Source organism: Danio rerio, chromosome 2 (assembly GCF_049306965.1).
Source record: "Danio rerio strain Tuebingen ecotype United States chromosome 2, GRCz12tu, whole genome shotgun sequence".
Taxonomy (NCBI): Eukaryota; Metazoa; Chordata; class Actinopteri; order Cypriniformes; family Danionidae; genus Danio; species Danio rerio.
Window position 1 is genome coordinate 9,186,844 of NC_133177.1, and position 17,971 is coordinate 9,204,814.

The 17,971-nt window shown below is 37.4% G+C and overlaps 1 protein-coding gene across 1 annotated transcript in view; it reads right to left on the reverse strand.

The window, feature by feature from the left end:
- Positions 1 to 2,759: 2,759 nt before the first annotated feature.
- The window catches only part of ak5 (adenylate kinase 5), a 213,479-nt gene continuing 198,267 nt past the window's right edge, over positions 2,760 to 17,971 (reverse strand). The window contains exons 12-14 of the mRNA NM_001100084.1: positions 16,689 to 16,805; positions 12,594 to 12,788; positions 2,760 to 2,825 (exon numbers count right to left, since the gene is read on the reverse strand). Coding sequence (NP_001093554.1) covers positions 2,760 to 2,825; positions 12,594 to 12,788; positions 16,689 to 16,805 — 378 coding nt within the window. The remainder of the gene's footprint in view (positions 2,826 to 12,593; positions 12,789 to 16,688; positions 16,806 to 17,971) is intronic.

The following is a 17,971-nucleotide window of genomic DNA, read 5'->3' on the forward strand; positions in this document are numbered from 1 at the left end:
TATGAATATGGTAAACTCCCATATTAACGCTCTATAATTTTGGGACCTTAAAGTATTTACTTAAAGCATGCACATTGACCTGTCTTATTCTGCCATCTTGTGGCTCATATAGAAAATAGCAATTATGTTGAAATAACGACTTATTAATCAGGTCATTATAGCGAGATAAATGTTTTTACGAGAAAAGATGTCGTTATAACAAGATAATTGTTGTTTTTATGATAAAAGATGTCGTTATAGCAAGATAATTGTCGTTTTTACGTAAAATTTTTTTTGTTATAACAAGATAATTATCGTTTTACAGGAAAAGATGTTTTAACGAGATAACTGTCGTTTTTACGAGAAAAGATATCGTTATAACAAGATAATTGTGCTCTTTACGAGAAAAGATGTCGTTTTAACAATTGTGGTTTTTACGAGAAAAGATGTCGTTATAACAAGATAATTATGTCATTTTTACGAGGAAAGATGTCGTAGTAAGATAATTCTGTCATGTTTATGAGAAAAGACGTCGTTATAACAAGATAATTGTCGTTTTTACTTAAAAAAATTTGTTATAACAAGATAATTGTCGTTTTACAGGAAAAGATGTTTTAACGAGATAACTGTCATTTTTACAAGAAAAGATATCGTTATAACAAGATAATTGTGCTCTTTACGAGAAAAGATGTCGTTTTAACAATTGTGGTTTTTACGAGAAAAGATGTCGTTATAACAAGATAATTATGTCATTTTTACGAGGAAAGATGTCGTAGTAACAAGATAATTATGCCGTTTTTATGAGAAAAGATGTTGTTATGACAAGATAATTGTGGTCTTTACGAGAAAAGTTGTTGTTTTAACAATTGTGGTTTTTACGAGAAAAGATGTTGTTATAACAAAATAATTATGTAATTTTTACGAGGAAAGATGTCGTAGTAACAAGATAATTCTGTCATGTTTATGAGAAAAGATGTCTTTAAGATAATTATGCCGTTTTTACGAGGAAAGATGTTGTTATAACTAGATAATTGTCGTTTTTACGAGAAAAGATGTTGTTTTAACGACATAATTATGCCGTTTTTACGAGAAAAGATGTCGTCATAAAAAGATAATTGTCATTTTTACAAGAAAAGATGTCCTTTTAACATGATAAAAACGGCATAATTATGCCGTTTTTACGAGGAAAGATGTTGTTATAACTAGATAATTGTCGTTTTTACGAGAAAAGATGTTGTTTTAACGACATAATTATGCCGTTTTTACGAGAAAAGATGTCGTCATAAAAAGATAATTGTCATTTTTACAAGAAAAGATGTCCTTTTAACATGATAATTATGTATTTTTTTGCGAGAAAAGTCCTTTTAACAAGATATTTATGTATTGTAATTATTATTTTTCATCCAGCAGATGATCCTGTATAGAACGGTGATATAAATGAAGTTAGTGTTGTAAATTTGTTCCTTTTGAGTGCACATGCATATTAGATCAGGCAACCTGAAAATATTCAGATTTTGATTCGGACCCCTGCAGAAAAATCCAGATTTAAACAGCCTAGGATGGTTGGCTGGTTTTAGCTAGTCGACCAGCCTGGTTTTAGAGGGGTTTTGGCCAGCATTTGGTTTCCAGCATTTCCACCCTGGTTTTAGCTGGACAGGTTGGGAGATGATCAGCTAAAACCAGCTTGACCAGCCTAGCCAGGCTGGAAGCTCAGCCAAAACCAGCTATGTCCAGCTGGTTTTAGGTGGTCACTTTCCAGCCTGACCAGCTAAGACCAGGAAACCCCTCTAAAAATCAGGCTGGATGACCAGCTAAACCAAACATCCTAGGCTGGTTTAAGCTGGATTTTTTAGCAGGGACAATTAAAATATAAATTAATGAGACAGTTGTTTAATTTTATTGGTGATTCCAAATATGTAATGTACTCCTAAGCTTGGCAAATAGTTTTATAGTATTTGATGTTTCCCCATTCAGACAGAATGCCAGAGAGCCTTTTTAAAGAAGGCCACCAAGTGAAATGACTTGCCTTAAAGGGACTTTGACCTTTGTTGTAATTACGCGTTCTCTAGTGGCATACGTATCTTGAACTTTAAATTATTTGTACATTCACCTTTAATCACAACATCAAGTCTTTTAAGGGAAGACAAAAATAGAACTGTTAAACATATGAAATGTCTTTTATTTCACTTTGGTTGATAAATAAGAATACAGTTACCAGACCTCATTGTGAAATCGATCCGTGTGAACGCCAGACTGTGAAATTCAAACCATCTCCAGCTCATTCATTTCTGCATTAAATATACAGCAAATCACAATTCTGGCATGCTTGGCACAATATAAATGATGAAGTATAAATCACAAAGCCTCTCCAGCGGCTGGACCTTCATGCTGATCAGGTTTGCTAATTTCATTGCTCAAGGATACTGACAGAACAAGTCCAAAAAAACAGCAAAACGGCACCATAAATGATCCTCATTTGTGTTTTATAGAGCTGAAAGTTAGCTTAAGCATTAGCACAGCACAGGTTCAATACCAAGAGATAAACACTGCCGATTTGTTGGGTTGATATATTTACAGTGAACAGCGATAGTGTGAAATAAGCAGGTGCCGGTGGCTGGTTGGTAGTTTTCCAAGTGGGTGTGTGTACCATTTAGAAGCTGATCGCAGGCGAGTGTTTGTTTGTTTGTTTGTGTGTGCGTGGAAATGTACCGTGGAGTAAGTCTGAAGTGAAAGTGTAGGTGATATTTCTGTCCTCCAGGGGGCAGTGCCAGTCCAACTCTCTAGCAGGAGTCTAAGACCACGCAGATGTGCTCAAAGACGTCTTCCGGGGGCTGTTCAGCATCAATCTACATACACATACACAGACACACACACACAGACACACGGCTGTTAGAAATCATAAGCTGAAAAGTAGGGCATCAACCCACAGGAGAACTGTCATACACAGAGCTAATAAATCCTATGAACAATCTGTAGAAGCTCTGAATGCATTCACTTTTTGCTTACAGATACAGCTTTATCTGTTTATTTTGTCATCATCATCATCGTTAGATATGATTACAGTGTAACAAATCTAATTGTATTCTGCCAACACACACCACCTGACAGAAGTTTTGTCATCAATCGTAGTTGTAAGAGCAACAAATAATAACTTGACTTCTAGTTGATCATTTGGAAAAGATCAAAAAGGTTGATTTTTCAGATGAATAATCTGTTGATCCGCATATTAATCACAACACATACCATAGAAAAGCAATTTGAACCCGAATTGACCCAATATTTGCACAGAATCAGTTAAGTTTGGTGAAGGAAAGATCATGGTTTGGGGTTACATCTAGTATGGGGGCGTGTGAGAGATCTGCAGAGTGGATGGCGACATCAACAGTCTGAGGCATCGAGACATTTGTGCTGCCCATTATAATATAAACCAAAGAAGGTCGATGTGCTTGTTACGTTTCACGTATGTTTTTTGTGGTGTTTTGTTGTTTGTTTTCTGTTTTACGTTCTCTCTCTTCCGCTGTTTATCCTGTCATGTTTTAGGTGTCCAACCATTGGTTGAAGGAGCTGTCAATCACCATCAATCGTCAATCAGGAGCTGGTTCGCATAGTATGAAAGCTGTGCGCTTTCGCTGTTCTCCAGGTACCCTTGGCTCACCGCCAGTCTCCTCACTTCTGTCGGCCGGCCTGTTCTCTTGTAATTGTTTGATTAGTTTGGTTGCTGTTGTTGTGTTCTATTTTTCCCCTGATTAAGTATCGATTTATTAGAAAAGCTTGTGCAGCTCAGTTTAGTATCTATTAAGAAGTTGAACGATCTTTATGAGAATTGGATTAGATGAGATATTGTTTTGCTAATGGATAACTGTGTACTTTACGAGAACTCTAGTAATGTGAGCAGCTTAGTATCGCTAGTTGATAATTAGTTTATGGAGGCGTTGCCACATATAATTATGTTTTGAAGTAGTTATGAAGTTTAGTTTGGCCACGTGCTGAAGATTACGATTTTGTTTCTGTATTTTTCTTTGGTTAGTTAGTTTAGTGTTTTGGGGTTTAGTTAGAATGTTTGGTTATATTTATTTCTTTGTTTGGCAACACTCCTGTTTTCAGTCATTTATTTTCTTGTCGGCTTAGTCCCTTTATTAATCCGGGGTCGCCACAGCGGAATGAACCGCCAACTTTTCCAGCAAGTTTTTATGCAGCGGATGCCCTTCCAGCCACAACCCATCTCTGGGAAACATCCACACACACACTCATACACTACGGACAATTTAGCCTACCCAATTCACCTGTACTGCATGTCTTTGCACTGTGGGGGAAACCGAAGCACCCAGAGGAAACGTACGTGAAGGCACGGAGAACATGCAAACTCCACACAGAAACGCCAACTGAGACGAGGTTCGACCCAGCGACCAAGCGATCTTCTTGCTGTGAGGCAACAGCACTACCTACTGCAGCGCTGCCTCGCCCACACTCCTGTTTTCTTTGTTCAATTTGATTATTTTAAAATTACATTTTAATTACATTTTCAATATTCATTGCTTGACATTCTCTGTTAAATAAAACTTTTTTTTGTTTCACTTAACCAGCAGTTGTGTTTTCTCCTTTGTCATTGAGCATCATTAGACTCACTGATTGTAACGTTTCATCCATTTAATATTTTATTACTTCAACACATAACAGTGCTCAAGGATTGGCCAGCCCAGTCCCCAGATTTAAACATTATTGAGCATGTCTTGGGTAAGATGAAGGAGGAGGCATTGAAGATGAATCTAAAGAAGCAAGAACGCTTTCTTTGCTATTCCAGATTACTTTATTAATAAGTTATTTGAGTCAGTGCAGAGATGTGGGCATGCAGTCGTCCAAGCTCATGAGAGACATACACAATACTAATTCTTTTTCCACTACACCATGACTATTTCCTATACTGTACATTATTTCTGTTAAGTGACATTTGTCTAAGCAAAGTCAGACCTGACTGTACTAATTAAATAATTACAAATCAAGGCATGATCATATTTTATATTAATAAAATCAAGGCCTTTGCCTTTCATATAAGCCACTTCTGATACCAAATGATCAGCTAGAAGTCAAGTTATTATTTGTTGTTCCTCAAACTTGGATAGACAAGACTTTTGTCAGGTAGTGTATGTCAAAGATTTGTTTTCTATGAACCTCTTAATTATAAAAACTGCTGTTTGGTTTTTATAATTTGACATTTTTTCAGCCAAAACTGCTCCATAGTTTGACTTACAAATGTAGTTCATTATATTACCGCTCTTATCAATTGAAAAAGTAAATCGTACAAGCATTAATAAATAGCTTAGGCCTAATTTTACAAGTGCCTATTTAGGTAAATGGCAACGTCTAAAAACATAGAAACTTGTTACATTTTATCACTGAAAATCACGTCCTCTGATGCTATTTTTTAAACAGTCAATTCCAAGTGGAATTTGTTGAAGAATTCAAGATCATGTGACTGAAGCCCCCTGTCAAGACTTATTTATAACTTGTTTTTGGAATCACTATAAAAGTTTTGTTTTCTTTAGTGTGACACCCTGTTTAAATTTAAGTCACGAAGAAAAACAATTATTAATTATAATGTCATATAAAATAAATGCACTTAGGCCTAACGGTGCCTCACAGCAAGAGGGTTGCTGGTTCAAGACCCATCTGGGTCAGTTGGCATTTCTGTGTGACATTTCTGTGCATGTTCTCCCGTGTTTGAGTGGGTTTCCTCTGGGTGTTCCGGTCTCCCCCACAGTTTAAAGAAATGCAGGTATAAACAAAATTGGCTATAGTGAATGTGTGGGAATGTATGTGTATAGTTGTTTCCCAGTACTTGGTTGCAGCTGGAAGAGCATCTCCTATGTAAAATATATGCTTGATAAGTTGGCGGTTTATTCTGCTGTGGCGACCCCTGATGAATAAAGAGACTAAGCCAAAAGAAACGAATGAAGGAATACGGTATGATTATTAGTGTCCAAAAATGAATATAAATTGCTCTCACAATATTTTTTATATTACTATAAAAGTTATTTTCCATTCAAATTGTAAGAGAAAGAAAGTGAAAGAATTGATAGTTCCCCTATATTTTCAGACTTCAAACTACAACAAATAACTTTAAAACAATTATCACAAAAATAAAGACAGTTAAAAATTTAATTTGAAAGTTATTATTAATATTATTATTATATTTTTATTTTGTTAATTTTTCTGGTAACTTGACATCTGTATTAAGCTCATGCACATAAAGGAACAGCTTTCCAGCTTCTAAGCTAAATATATATTACATTTTCCCCCATTAAAAATCATTTTATTGATACAGTATGTGATGAGGTGGGCTGAATTTACATTTGTGTGCCAGTTAATTTATCCTTTGAATGGAGAGATAGAAATGATTATTATCTTTAAATGACTGCTCAAAGCGCAGCAAATCTTTTTAATGAAATGTTTCACTAAAATCACAGCTATAAATCTTGCATGCCTTTTAAGATGGATTTTATTTTTAAAAAGTCTTTATTTTCCACTAAAATATAGTCACCTAAATAGTCACTAGTTTTAATGATTGACAATCTTAATGAATTTATGGAAAACAGACATTATTTTGTGCGCTTCACCTTAGAGTAAAAGGTCCCACTTTATATGAAGTGGCCTTAACTAATATGTACTTACACAGGAACTAATAGTTTGTTAAAATGTAGTTATTGTGTAAAAACATGTATTTACTGTGTACTTATGCTTGATTAAATACATGTATGTAATTACATCTGTAGTTAACTTTTGTGATAACATTTGTAAATACACTGTTGACCATCCCTTACACCTTAACCCACCCTTAAACCTACCCATACCACCAAACCTTTCCATAACCCAACCTCTATCCCTACTCAAAAGCACCACAAGTGTTCTCAAATACATCATAAACACAGTAAGAACATTGTATTTATTTTTTTGATGCAAGTACATAGTAGTTAAAGACACTTAATATAAAGTGGGACCAAGTAAAATAATTTGAAACAATATGTGAGCTAATTATGAAATAATTAACATTTTGGTTAAATTAACCCCAAAAAGACCTAATTTTAAGAGAGATCAAATCTTTTAGCTAACATTTAGCCCTTAACGTATTTTTCTCAACACAAATTCACAGATTTTTTTTCAACAAATTTTTCAACACTAGTTTCAATAACTGATTTACTTTGTCTTTGCCATGATGGCACCACATAATATTTCACGAGTTGTAAGATTTCAGTATTATTATTATTTTTTTATAATAATTTTTAGGGGTTTTCACCTTTATTGGGATAGGACAGTGGAGATTTTACAGACAGGAAAGTGTGGGCAGAAGAAATAGGGGAGGGATCGGCAAAGGACCTCGAGCCAGGAATTGAACTCGGACAACAGTGCTTTGTTCAGTAGCCAATTAAAAAAATAAAATAGAAGGCTGATAATTTTGACCTTAAAATCTGCAAACCAACTGCCGCCAAACTATTTATTAATTCATTTTCTTGTCGACTTAGTCCCTTTATTAATCCGGGGTCGCTACAGCGGAATGAACCGCCAACTTATCTAGCAAGTTTTTTTTACGCAGCGGATGCCCTTCCAGCCGCAACCCATCTCTGGGAAACATCCACACACACACTCATACACTATGGACAATTTAGCTTATTCTGTACCACATGTCTTTGGACTGTGGGGGAAATCGGAGCAACCCGGAGGAACCCATGCAAAGGCAGGGAGAACATGCAAACTCCACACAGAAACGCCAACTGAGCCGAGGTTCGAACCAGCGACCCAGCGACCTTCTTGCTGTGAGGCGACAGCACTACCTACTGCGCCACTGCCTCGCCACCTCCAAACTAGACTTTCTCTAAAAGAAAAAATATGTAATAGAAAATATTGTGATGTCCTTGTTCTGTTAAAAATATATGGGAAATAATTAAAAATAATCTACAGGGTGGGCCATTTATATGGAAACACCTTAATAGCATGGGAATGGTTGGTGATAGTAACGTCCTGTTTGTGGCACATTAGTATATGTGAGGGGACAAACTTTTCAAGATGGGCGGTGACCATGGTGGTCATTTTGAAGTCGGCCATTTTGGATCCAACTTTTGTTTTTTCAATAGGAAGAGGGTCATTTGACACATCAAACCTATCGGGAATTTCACAAGAAAAATAATGGTGTGTTTGGTTTTAACTTAACTTTATTATGTCATGAGTTATTTTCAAGTTTCTAAACACTTATAAAATGTGTTCAGTGTGCTGCCAGTTGTGTTGGATTGTCAAACCCTCTTCTCCTACTCTTCACACACTATTAGCAACACCGCAGGAGAAATACCAGCACAGGCTTCCAGTATCCATAGTTTTGGGTGCTGCACATCTTGTATCTTCTCACCATAGACAATTGCCTTCAGAAGACCCCAAAGATAAAGGTCTAAGGGGGTCAGATCAGGAGACCTTGGGGGCCATTCAACTGGCCCACGATGACCAATCCACTTTTTTAGGAAACTATTCATAGGAATGCTCGAACCTGACACCCATAATGTAGTGGTGCACCCCCTTAAACCCCCCCCCCCCCCAAAAAAAAAAAAAAACACAACTTACAGTAACTGTTGTTAAAAGAGAAGGCTTGTTTTATTTAAAAACAGGCATTGACTTAAAGGGCACCTATTTTACCACCATTGTTTTTTTTTTGGTGAAATTCCCAGTTTGATGCGTCACATGACCATCTTCTTATTGAAAAAACAAAAGTTGGATCCAAGATGGCAGACTTCAAAATGGCCACCATGGTCACCACCCATCTTAAAAAGTTTGCCCCCTCACATATTCTAATGTGCCACAAACAGGATGTTAATATCACCAACCAATTTATTAAGGTGTATCCATATAAATGGCCCACCCTGTAGATTTCACATGAGGGTTAATAATTTTGCCTTCACTGTATAAATCAGATGCATCCCAGCTACTCAAACAGACCCGACGAAGGAAAAAACTCCTCAAATGATAAACTTAAATCTAGTAAACATAAAATTCACTCTATCTTTAGATTTTTATTCCAGTAATCATTATGCTTCTGGCTTAATGTATTTTTGGCAACGATTTTTTTAAAGTGTGTGGCCTTCTGTTTAAATAAATAATGTATCTCAAGGGCATATTTTGAGATGACAATTCAAAGATTCATCAGGCTCAATCATAAAAATGTTCATTTTCACACAGGAACTTTCCAGCAATTGACATAAAGTCCAGTCCACTGAACATTTCTGAAATGTCGGGGTGTCTCTTCTAAAGGTCAGATATTGACCATCTTTAGCTTGTGTGTCAGCAACTTTCAACCCCCCTCTGGTCTTTATATAGCAATAGTGACTATATAATGCTAACTTATTATTTTTTTAATCACAAATTTATTCATTCATTTTCCTTCAGCTTAGTCCGTTATTTATCAGGGGTCACCACAGCGGAATGAACTGCCAAACTCATCCAGCATATGTTTTACACAGTGGATGTCCTTCCAGCTGCAACTCAGTACTGGGAAACACCCATACACTCTCATATTCACACGCTCATACACTGGTCAATTTAATTCATCCAATTCACCTATACCAAATGTTCTTAGACTGTGGGGGAAACCGGAGCACCCTGGGGAAACTCACACTAACACAGGCAGAACAAGCAAGCTCCACACAGAAATGCCAACTGGTCCAGCTGGGACTCAAACCAGTGACTTTTTCTTGCACCTAATGCAAAATTCTTGCTGTGAGACGACAGTGCTAACCACATAGCTGTTTAGGCTAAAACAAGGCTCAATTTGGGCTGTCAATCAAAATCTAGTCAGACTTTACATGCGTAGTGACTAGCTATGCTTCCATCCAACTTAAACTTGTGTGCACAACTGCAATATCTCATTAAACATCTGTGTGTCATCCATTCGATGAAATCTCCTGTGGGAGAAATCCACCGTGGGCCTTTTTTTCTTATAAAATAAATGACTAGCACTTTAGAAGGTGAAGTAGAAGAGTAAGGAATGCATTGTGGGATGAAGGAGTGAGACCACTGTTGTGAATTTGAAGAAGAGACAAAACCAAGAGGATTTTCGGGTATTTTCGAAGTAGAATCCTTGAAAGGGAATTCGCTGTATCATTCATTGAAAAATCTCTGAACTAGTGCAGCCAAGCACTCAGTTTAAATACATTTTTTACAGGCAGTGATACATATAGGTGGGACAAACCTAAACAAAGCATGTAAATGAAGTGCTGGGGTCAGCAATGTAAACAGCATTTCCCCAGCCCTCATCTCATCAGTATACCTGTTCACATGTATAAGTGTTACTTCTTTTGAGCCGCATAGCTCAGCCATTGACCACTCCACCAAAGACAAAGGTACAGAGATTGGGACCCTACCTTTAGGGCCTACTCACACTTTGCTACTTGAACCAAGCCCAGGCCCGTTTCCTGGATCGTTTGAGAAGTGTGAGTGCTCTGAATCGGGCTAAGGCACGGTTCACTTGGCCGGCCCTGGCCCGATTGCAAGAGGTGTGCCTGAGTGTGGTTCACTTGGGCTTTGGCACGGTAAGCTTGTGTGTGAGTGCACAATGCACCTAAGCCCGAAACTGAAAGCGAGACGTGACATTTAAGGGACTGTTTCATTTGGATTTATTAATCATTCTTACTGTTCAGTGAACGCAAACAGTCGTAGTTTAAAAAGGCGCAAACCCCTCACTGCACGACAGCTGCACCTTCAGCAAACCTCCTAATTCCTGCAGCACGAGGACTTTATGATTGTTTATAGGCGTCAAAAGTGGCTGATCTGTTTGGCGAAATATTTGAAAGCGTGTCACTGCATATCAAATAACTTCAACGATATAACTTATGAAATCTCCACTGTGCTGAGCGAGAGCGCTTACTGAACAGCGCAGCGTCGATGACGTAAGCATGCCCATACCAAATGTATTGTGAGAGCGGGCTGTCAGGGGAGACAGGAGAGGGGACAAACGTGCTTTGGCCCAGTTTAAGGCAACTGTACATGGTGTGAGTAAGGCCTTAGTATTTGCATCACTTTGGCTCAGGAAGGCAAAAGGTTTAAATGTTTCTCACACCTGGGCTGCTACAGTTTTGAAAACCAAATATAACTTTTCAGTTATATAAATATCACTGTTGACATGAAACTAGATTAAATAAATGTATATTTCCACACCACTCTTTAGGAACACAGACACTTAAGACAGTTCTGAGATGTAAAAACACTGAACCGCTTTGATGATGGACTTTAGAACGACCAAAACAACATTTCAGATTTTTTATAATGTGGTTGGTTTGCTCTGCTGGTTTAATGCCATTAATGCTAGTGATGGTGAAATGAAGCTTTCTGAACCAGTGAAGCGCTCGACTCAATTGTATCGGAAAAAGGTTCGTTACTCGAAGCTTTCTAAATCAGAGTTTGATGAGGACCTCTTCTGGTTAAAGTGTGGAAAAGCACTGTGTTGCCATAATGTCAAATGTTCACAACTGACCAACTCATTCAAGTAGTAATACAACAACAGCAATATAAACAAATGACTCAAATACTGTAGTTTTTACACAAGATATATTACATTACACCACTGATGACTGTAGTAAAATCCAAGGTATTCAAAAGATTATCTTATTACAACTATTCCTGTTCCAAGCGGGGATCAAACCAGCGATTCCTGCATGAGAGGCGAATGCTCTAGGAGGAAGCTATGTGAGTGATGCTACAGGGCTGTACTCGCCAGCTGGTCTCTGTTACACACAATACTATGATATGCGGTGGTTTTCTTTAAAGATAGTTGTAAACAATACGCTAATACACTTTAGTATGGTTCAAAACCTTTTTACAAAAATTTACTATTGTATTTTAGTTTAATTACTGGTGTGTGGGACTGGTGCAGTGCTTTGAAACAGTACAAATGTATGTAATCGACGCCTAATCTCTCGCTTTACACTTTACTATGAGGGTGTTTAAACCTTTGAATCAAAATTCGAAGCACTCACGTGGGTATAGGCAAAAATGAAGCTTCGGACGTCACTGATCACGTGATGATGGCAAAACGAATCAAGCTCCGGTACACTGCTTCACTGCGAGATGTATCGTTTTTTGATACATGCTTTTTTGATACGAAGCCTCGGCGCACAACGTCACATCACTAATTAATGCCATCCCATCATACCCATTTTTATTATCACAAGATCTGTTAAAACAAAATCACAAGATTTTATTGATGAACATTCTGGGATTTATTCAGTAAATGCGCTTCCATCGTAGTTTATGTGCATTTTTTCTTTTCGAATAAAAAGTTTATCCCACTTATGAGTTTTTATTTTCAAAATGTATGCATTAAGCATTTTTTATGCAGAATTCCAAAATCCAATTAAAAATAGGTAAATGGCAACAACTCTTCACTCCTGTCTATTTGATGCCTGCTCTATTCTTGGACTATTGTTAAACACAAAATTGCTTGGTGGCTATGAACGCAGAGAGCTGTCTCAACCACAGCTAGAGGTGAAGTAAACAGGAAGTGTTTGTCCAAACTCATTACCAGATTATGTGAGTATTATGCTGTAACCTCAGTGTAGCTGTGCTTTAACACATGCACCAACCTTATGGAAAAATTCTCTGTGTTGATAGTGAGCGACCACAGGATTGATCAGGCTGCAGAACCCGTCTACTCTACGGCGAGTATCTCTGTCTCGGGCTTCTTTACTGTGCAGGCTGCAGGTGGCCCTCTGCTGTAGCCGTCGACTCATGATGTCTGCAGAACATTCAAGTAGCAGAACTATGTCTGGCTGGCCCATCTGAAACACACACACACACATACACACACACACAAGCAGATCTGTCAGATCTTGTGACACAAATTACAGTGATTGAAAGAGTTAAAAAAGAAGCAATAACTGTCAAATTTTTACTCAAAAACTAAACAGGCATTGACTTTTTACCTCTTCTACTAGATTTAAGATAAGTCTTTTATGTCTCCAGAATGTGTCTGTAAAGTTCCAGGTTAAAACACCCATCAGATTATTTATTATAGCTTTCAGAACATTGGAATTTTCTGCTTTGAACACAAAGTAGTTTTTGTTGCTTGTGCCTTTATTGCTAGTTCTACCTGACCACTGTTCCCACATGAGAATCAGAGTGTCCCCAGAGTGTCCTCCTTACTGGCTGCGTCAGATAAACAGCACAGTGACAGACATGAAGGAAGCAGATCTCACGTAATGTTTGTGAGAAATACTTAAGTAAGAACATTCCCAATGATTATTTGATGTATTTGTTGTGAAGTTAATTCAAGCCTTTCTGCAATGATGAGTAACACACACACACACACACACACACACACACACACACACACGTTTAAATTTGCACGGCAAATGTGACAAGATACACGATAATATCCATTGCTGTATGGATATCTATTATGTTAATGTACAAATTAAACCTAATTTAACGTCCACAAACCAGGATTGAATCGTCTTCTTTTATAATTGTACTGACATGCGGCTGTGGTAATAAAGTAAAGCTGAAGTAAATCGCTGTAATTTATTACAAACATGCACTGTTTTAAAAACATTTTAAATTTGTAAAACTCAATCTTGACCATATTTGATAATGATTGATGATCACAGAGCGCTGAACAGATCTTTTAATTCCAGTTGTTTAGTGCATGTCTTGCCTTGCTGATATGATTATACGCGTTATTACAGAGACATGTTAATAGGCAGCTGTCAATCAATTTGGTGGGTGGGGAAACCGCACTCCTACATCACGTTGCAGTGGGCCTCAAAATGAGAAGGATTTGGATCCTATTTTAACATCAGAAAATTAAAAAAAGAGACTTATTGTGTTTCAATCACTCCAACATGACTGTGGACACACTACACCTACATAAAGTTCTGTTCAAACAACTTCCAAAAGATGATTTTTATCATAGGTGTCTATGTGGAAAATCTTCCACTAAACACAAAATAAGATGTTTAGCAGATTATTTCAGGTGCTTTTTGCATACAATAAAAAAATAGGGACAATGTAAAGCTCCAAAAATCCCTTAAATATTGATTAGTAAAAGTAGTTCATATCACTTTTGTAGTATGTATACAAAAATAAAAATATCCAATCCAAGCCTTGTAACAAGGCAATCATTTAATGATGAACATATTTAACTTGATCCAAATATAAACATTAATTAATCCCCATCCATAGAGCACACATTAAAAAGATTAGTTCACACAAGAATGAAAATTCTGTCAATATTTACTCACCCTCATGTTATTCCAAACTCCTGAGTCATTTGTTGATATCCAGAACACAAATTGAGATATGTTTGATGAAATCTGAGAACTCCATAGACAGCAACAATCCAGCAACTAGTTCAAAGTCCAGAAAGGTAGCGAAAAGCATTGTTAAAACAGACCTTTTGTCTTCAGTTGTTCTTTCATTCATTAATTTTCCTTCGGCTTACTCCATTATTCATCACAGGTCACCACAGCGGAATAAACTACCAACTATTCTTGTATATGTTATGCTGTAACCCAGTACTGGGAAACATCCATACACTCTTACTTTCACACACATACTATGGCCAATTTAGTTCATCCAATTCACCAATAATAGTGCATGTCTTTGTATTGTGGGGGAAACCGGAGCACCTGGAGGAGGCCCACACAAACACGGGGAGAACATGCAAACTCCACAAAGAAATGCCTCCTTGCCCAGCCGGGACTCTAACCAGTGACCTTCTTGCTTTGAGGTGACAGTGTTAACTTTATCAAGCCATGAGAATACTGTGGTGCACAAATTACAGAAATAATTACTTTATTCGACAGTGTTATCTCTTCAGTGTCAGTATATTGCGCACATGTGCATTGATGTGTTCCTGGATGCCCATGCACATCTTTATTATTATTATTACTATTATTATTTTTATTAAAAAAAGAGCATATTTCTCCCATGGATGCACATCCTATACTGTCACTGAGGAGAAGAAACTGTTGAATAAATTCATACTTTCTGTTTTATGTGTCGATAAAAGTATTCCAATTGAACAACTGAAGGCATATGGTGTGTTATTTTTGGTATTTTCCTAAACAGTTATTTTTTAAGACCACTGCAGTTTATGAAGGATGAGGGAGCTCTCCGATTTCATCTAATACATCTTAATTTGTGTTCTGAAGATGAAAGAAGGTCTCAGGAGTTTGAAACGATATGAGGTTGAATAATGTATAACCGAATTTTCATTTCTGGGTGAATTAACCCTTTAAGCTGGTGTTTAAACAGGTTTCTTCCATGCCATTGGACCAAGTTGCAACCTCCCGCTCTCACTCATGAAGCTAATATGGAAGTAACTGAAGTTGCAATTCATCGAAATTCCACTAGGCCTGGCTTCATATTAGAGCAAATTTCTATTGAGCCCACTGTTAAAATGGCCAACTTTACAGCAGAAAAAAAGTGTTTACAGCCTGGTACAAAAAAGGATTTTGGTGTATAGAGCTAACTTTACCCTTCATGACAACTGTGAGAGAGTGATTTTTTTTTATAACTCATCCATTTCATTTATATTGAGTTATATTAAGTCTGCATAATTAAGGGTGTGGCCACTTGAGTGACAGCTAGGTCTTGCTGGTCGACGTCACCTCACCTGATTTCGGCTGATTAGCTGCTGAACTCGGCATATTCATCGTATTTTTGTTTTGTTTTATGTGGCTTTACACAGTCAATTGCCGGTTGGAATTATTTTCCACAATTATCAGATAATATGGCATGCTGTATGCACTTAATTGTGCTCACAAACCTTTTAAGTTGCCTCCATTTCCCAGGTGAGTGAAATTCTTTTATACTTATATAGCATCTCTATATATGTATTTGTTTTATTTAAGATCGTTTATAATTTATAATTTTTTTTTAGACCTGTTATGCACTCCAGAATCTGACAGACTGATTAGCTGTAGGGTCTAGAACAGTCATCTGAAATGTTGTCATGCAGTTTTATGCCTGGATTTTATAAATAGCCCAGCATTTGCTAACACAGACTATATTTGATGTATTTGGGAGTTATTAGCGTTTTCCTCTTGTAGAAAAACGTCATAAGAGCAATGCTTAGTGGCTCGATGTATTACAACAGTGTTTTTAAAAGACTAAACACTTGATTGCTATAGTACACAACCAAGCACAAGTGGTCAGAACACAAACGAGTCGAAGGTGATGATGTATAAGTGTTTCTCTCAAAGTAAAGCCTGTCTAAGCAAATTGCAAGCAGGCATCTGTAGCTCTGCTCAAGCTCCGCCTCTTTGTCCTTTTTGGTTACCCCCAGTAAGCGTAATATTTGAGTTCTTCGGTAACCTATGGGTCACATCCTAAATCCACATTTTTTACAGTTTTTATGCATTGGACATGTCTATACAGGACACTACCATTGTGATATCATTTTGAAAGTGTTGAAATGTACATTATAGAAGCATTTATAATAATCTAGCGACTGATACAATATTATGTATTATAATACTGTATTATTAAATTATTTCTATTTAATTTCTTTTTTCTTTTATACAGTAACGTGTTGCAGACCTCTGGGCCAGGTCATCATTGACCTGATATCTCGATTTTAATGTATTTTCTTTACCTGGTTAAATAAAAATGAATTATTAATTTGTAATTGGTCATTTAAGTTGTTGAATTCATTGTTTTTCTGGAAAAGCACTGACCTTGGCTTCATATTCTTGCGCCTGCTTCTCATTCTTCGGGAAGCCTGTTACCAGGAAGCCCTTTCCCTGACGTACAGTAGATGCCATGGCCTCACACAACAGATCCAGCAGTGTGTCCTTAAATACACACAGACAAGAAAATCACATAAACACTTTACATTCGAATTCAAAGTCAATGAGAATGGCTGGACGCATAAAAACACGGAAACACATTATAAAGAAATGTGGCGTCTGATGTCAACTAAATGTAGTTCACAGCAAATGCTAATGACAGCCATGTTGCTAGGCAACACCACAGTAACATAAATCATTTGATTAAGTCTGGATATCTCTGAGCCATGTGCCAAACCTCAGCAAACAAAACCCACGACAGAAAGAATCTGAGCTCTGAATGATTAAACAAGACAGCTGAGCTCATCTGACCTGCTATTAATGACTAAATAAGTGTGGACATTGAAGCGATTGCCTAATTAAATGTGTTCACAAATGCCTGACGATGGATTATGCTGTATAATTGTGTATTAGTTTCCATGAAAGATTTTTCACTTAGGGCTGAATCAAAATTGAACTGCTGTACCTGCGCTTTCATGCTTCACAGCAGCTGGACTCTGTGAAAGTTCCAGTGGTCAATTGATTTCTCATATCTGAACACTAGTTTTTGTGTTGAAGCTAAATCGAAACAGGTATGAGGCGTGCTTCAGTATACTGATAGCATTACCTTCAGAAGCTTGAAACTATTCATTTGGCAATGAATATGTAGTGCAAGTAGAGTAAAAGTATAGGTTGAAGGTTGAAGGAAAATAGTATAGTAAATATGCCAAGACAGATTTAAAAATGTAAAAAGTTCTAACAAATTAGTGAAGTACATTTCCTGAAAGCAACTAGTAATTTGTTACTTTGCACCACTGCAGCTTGTTTCCCACAGCATACTTTTCTTCTTAAGCAGGTCGCACACCAGAAGCGCCGCTCGGCGCCGCGACACGGCGCGTACATGACAGATTAAAGTATCGCACACCAGACGCGCACATTCGAATGATATTTAACATGAAACTAATCAGATGGCGCTCTGTGGCGCGGCTGAAAAATGAACTGCGTCCTGAGCCGTCGCCGGGCGCCGCCGACAGCCGCCGACTTGCGGCGCCGGTGTGTGTATCCTGATAGAAACCTATAATTAGAATTCTAAAATACGTGGCGCTGCGCGGCGCGCCGCCGAGCGTAGCTTCTGGTGTGCGACCTGCTTTAGCCCTCCAAATATCTAACAGTGCCTAGCATCTGTCCTTCAA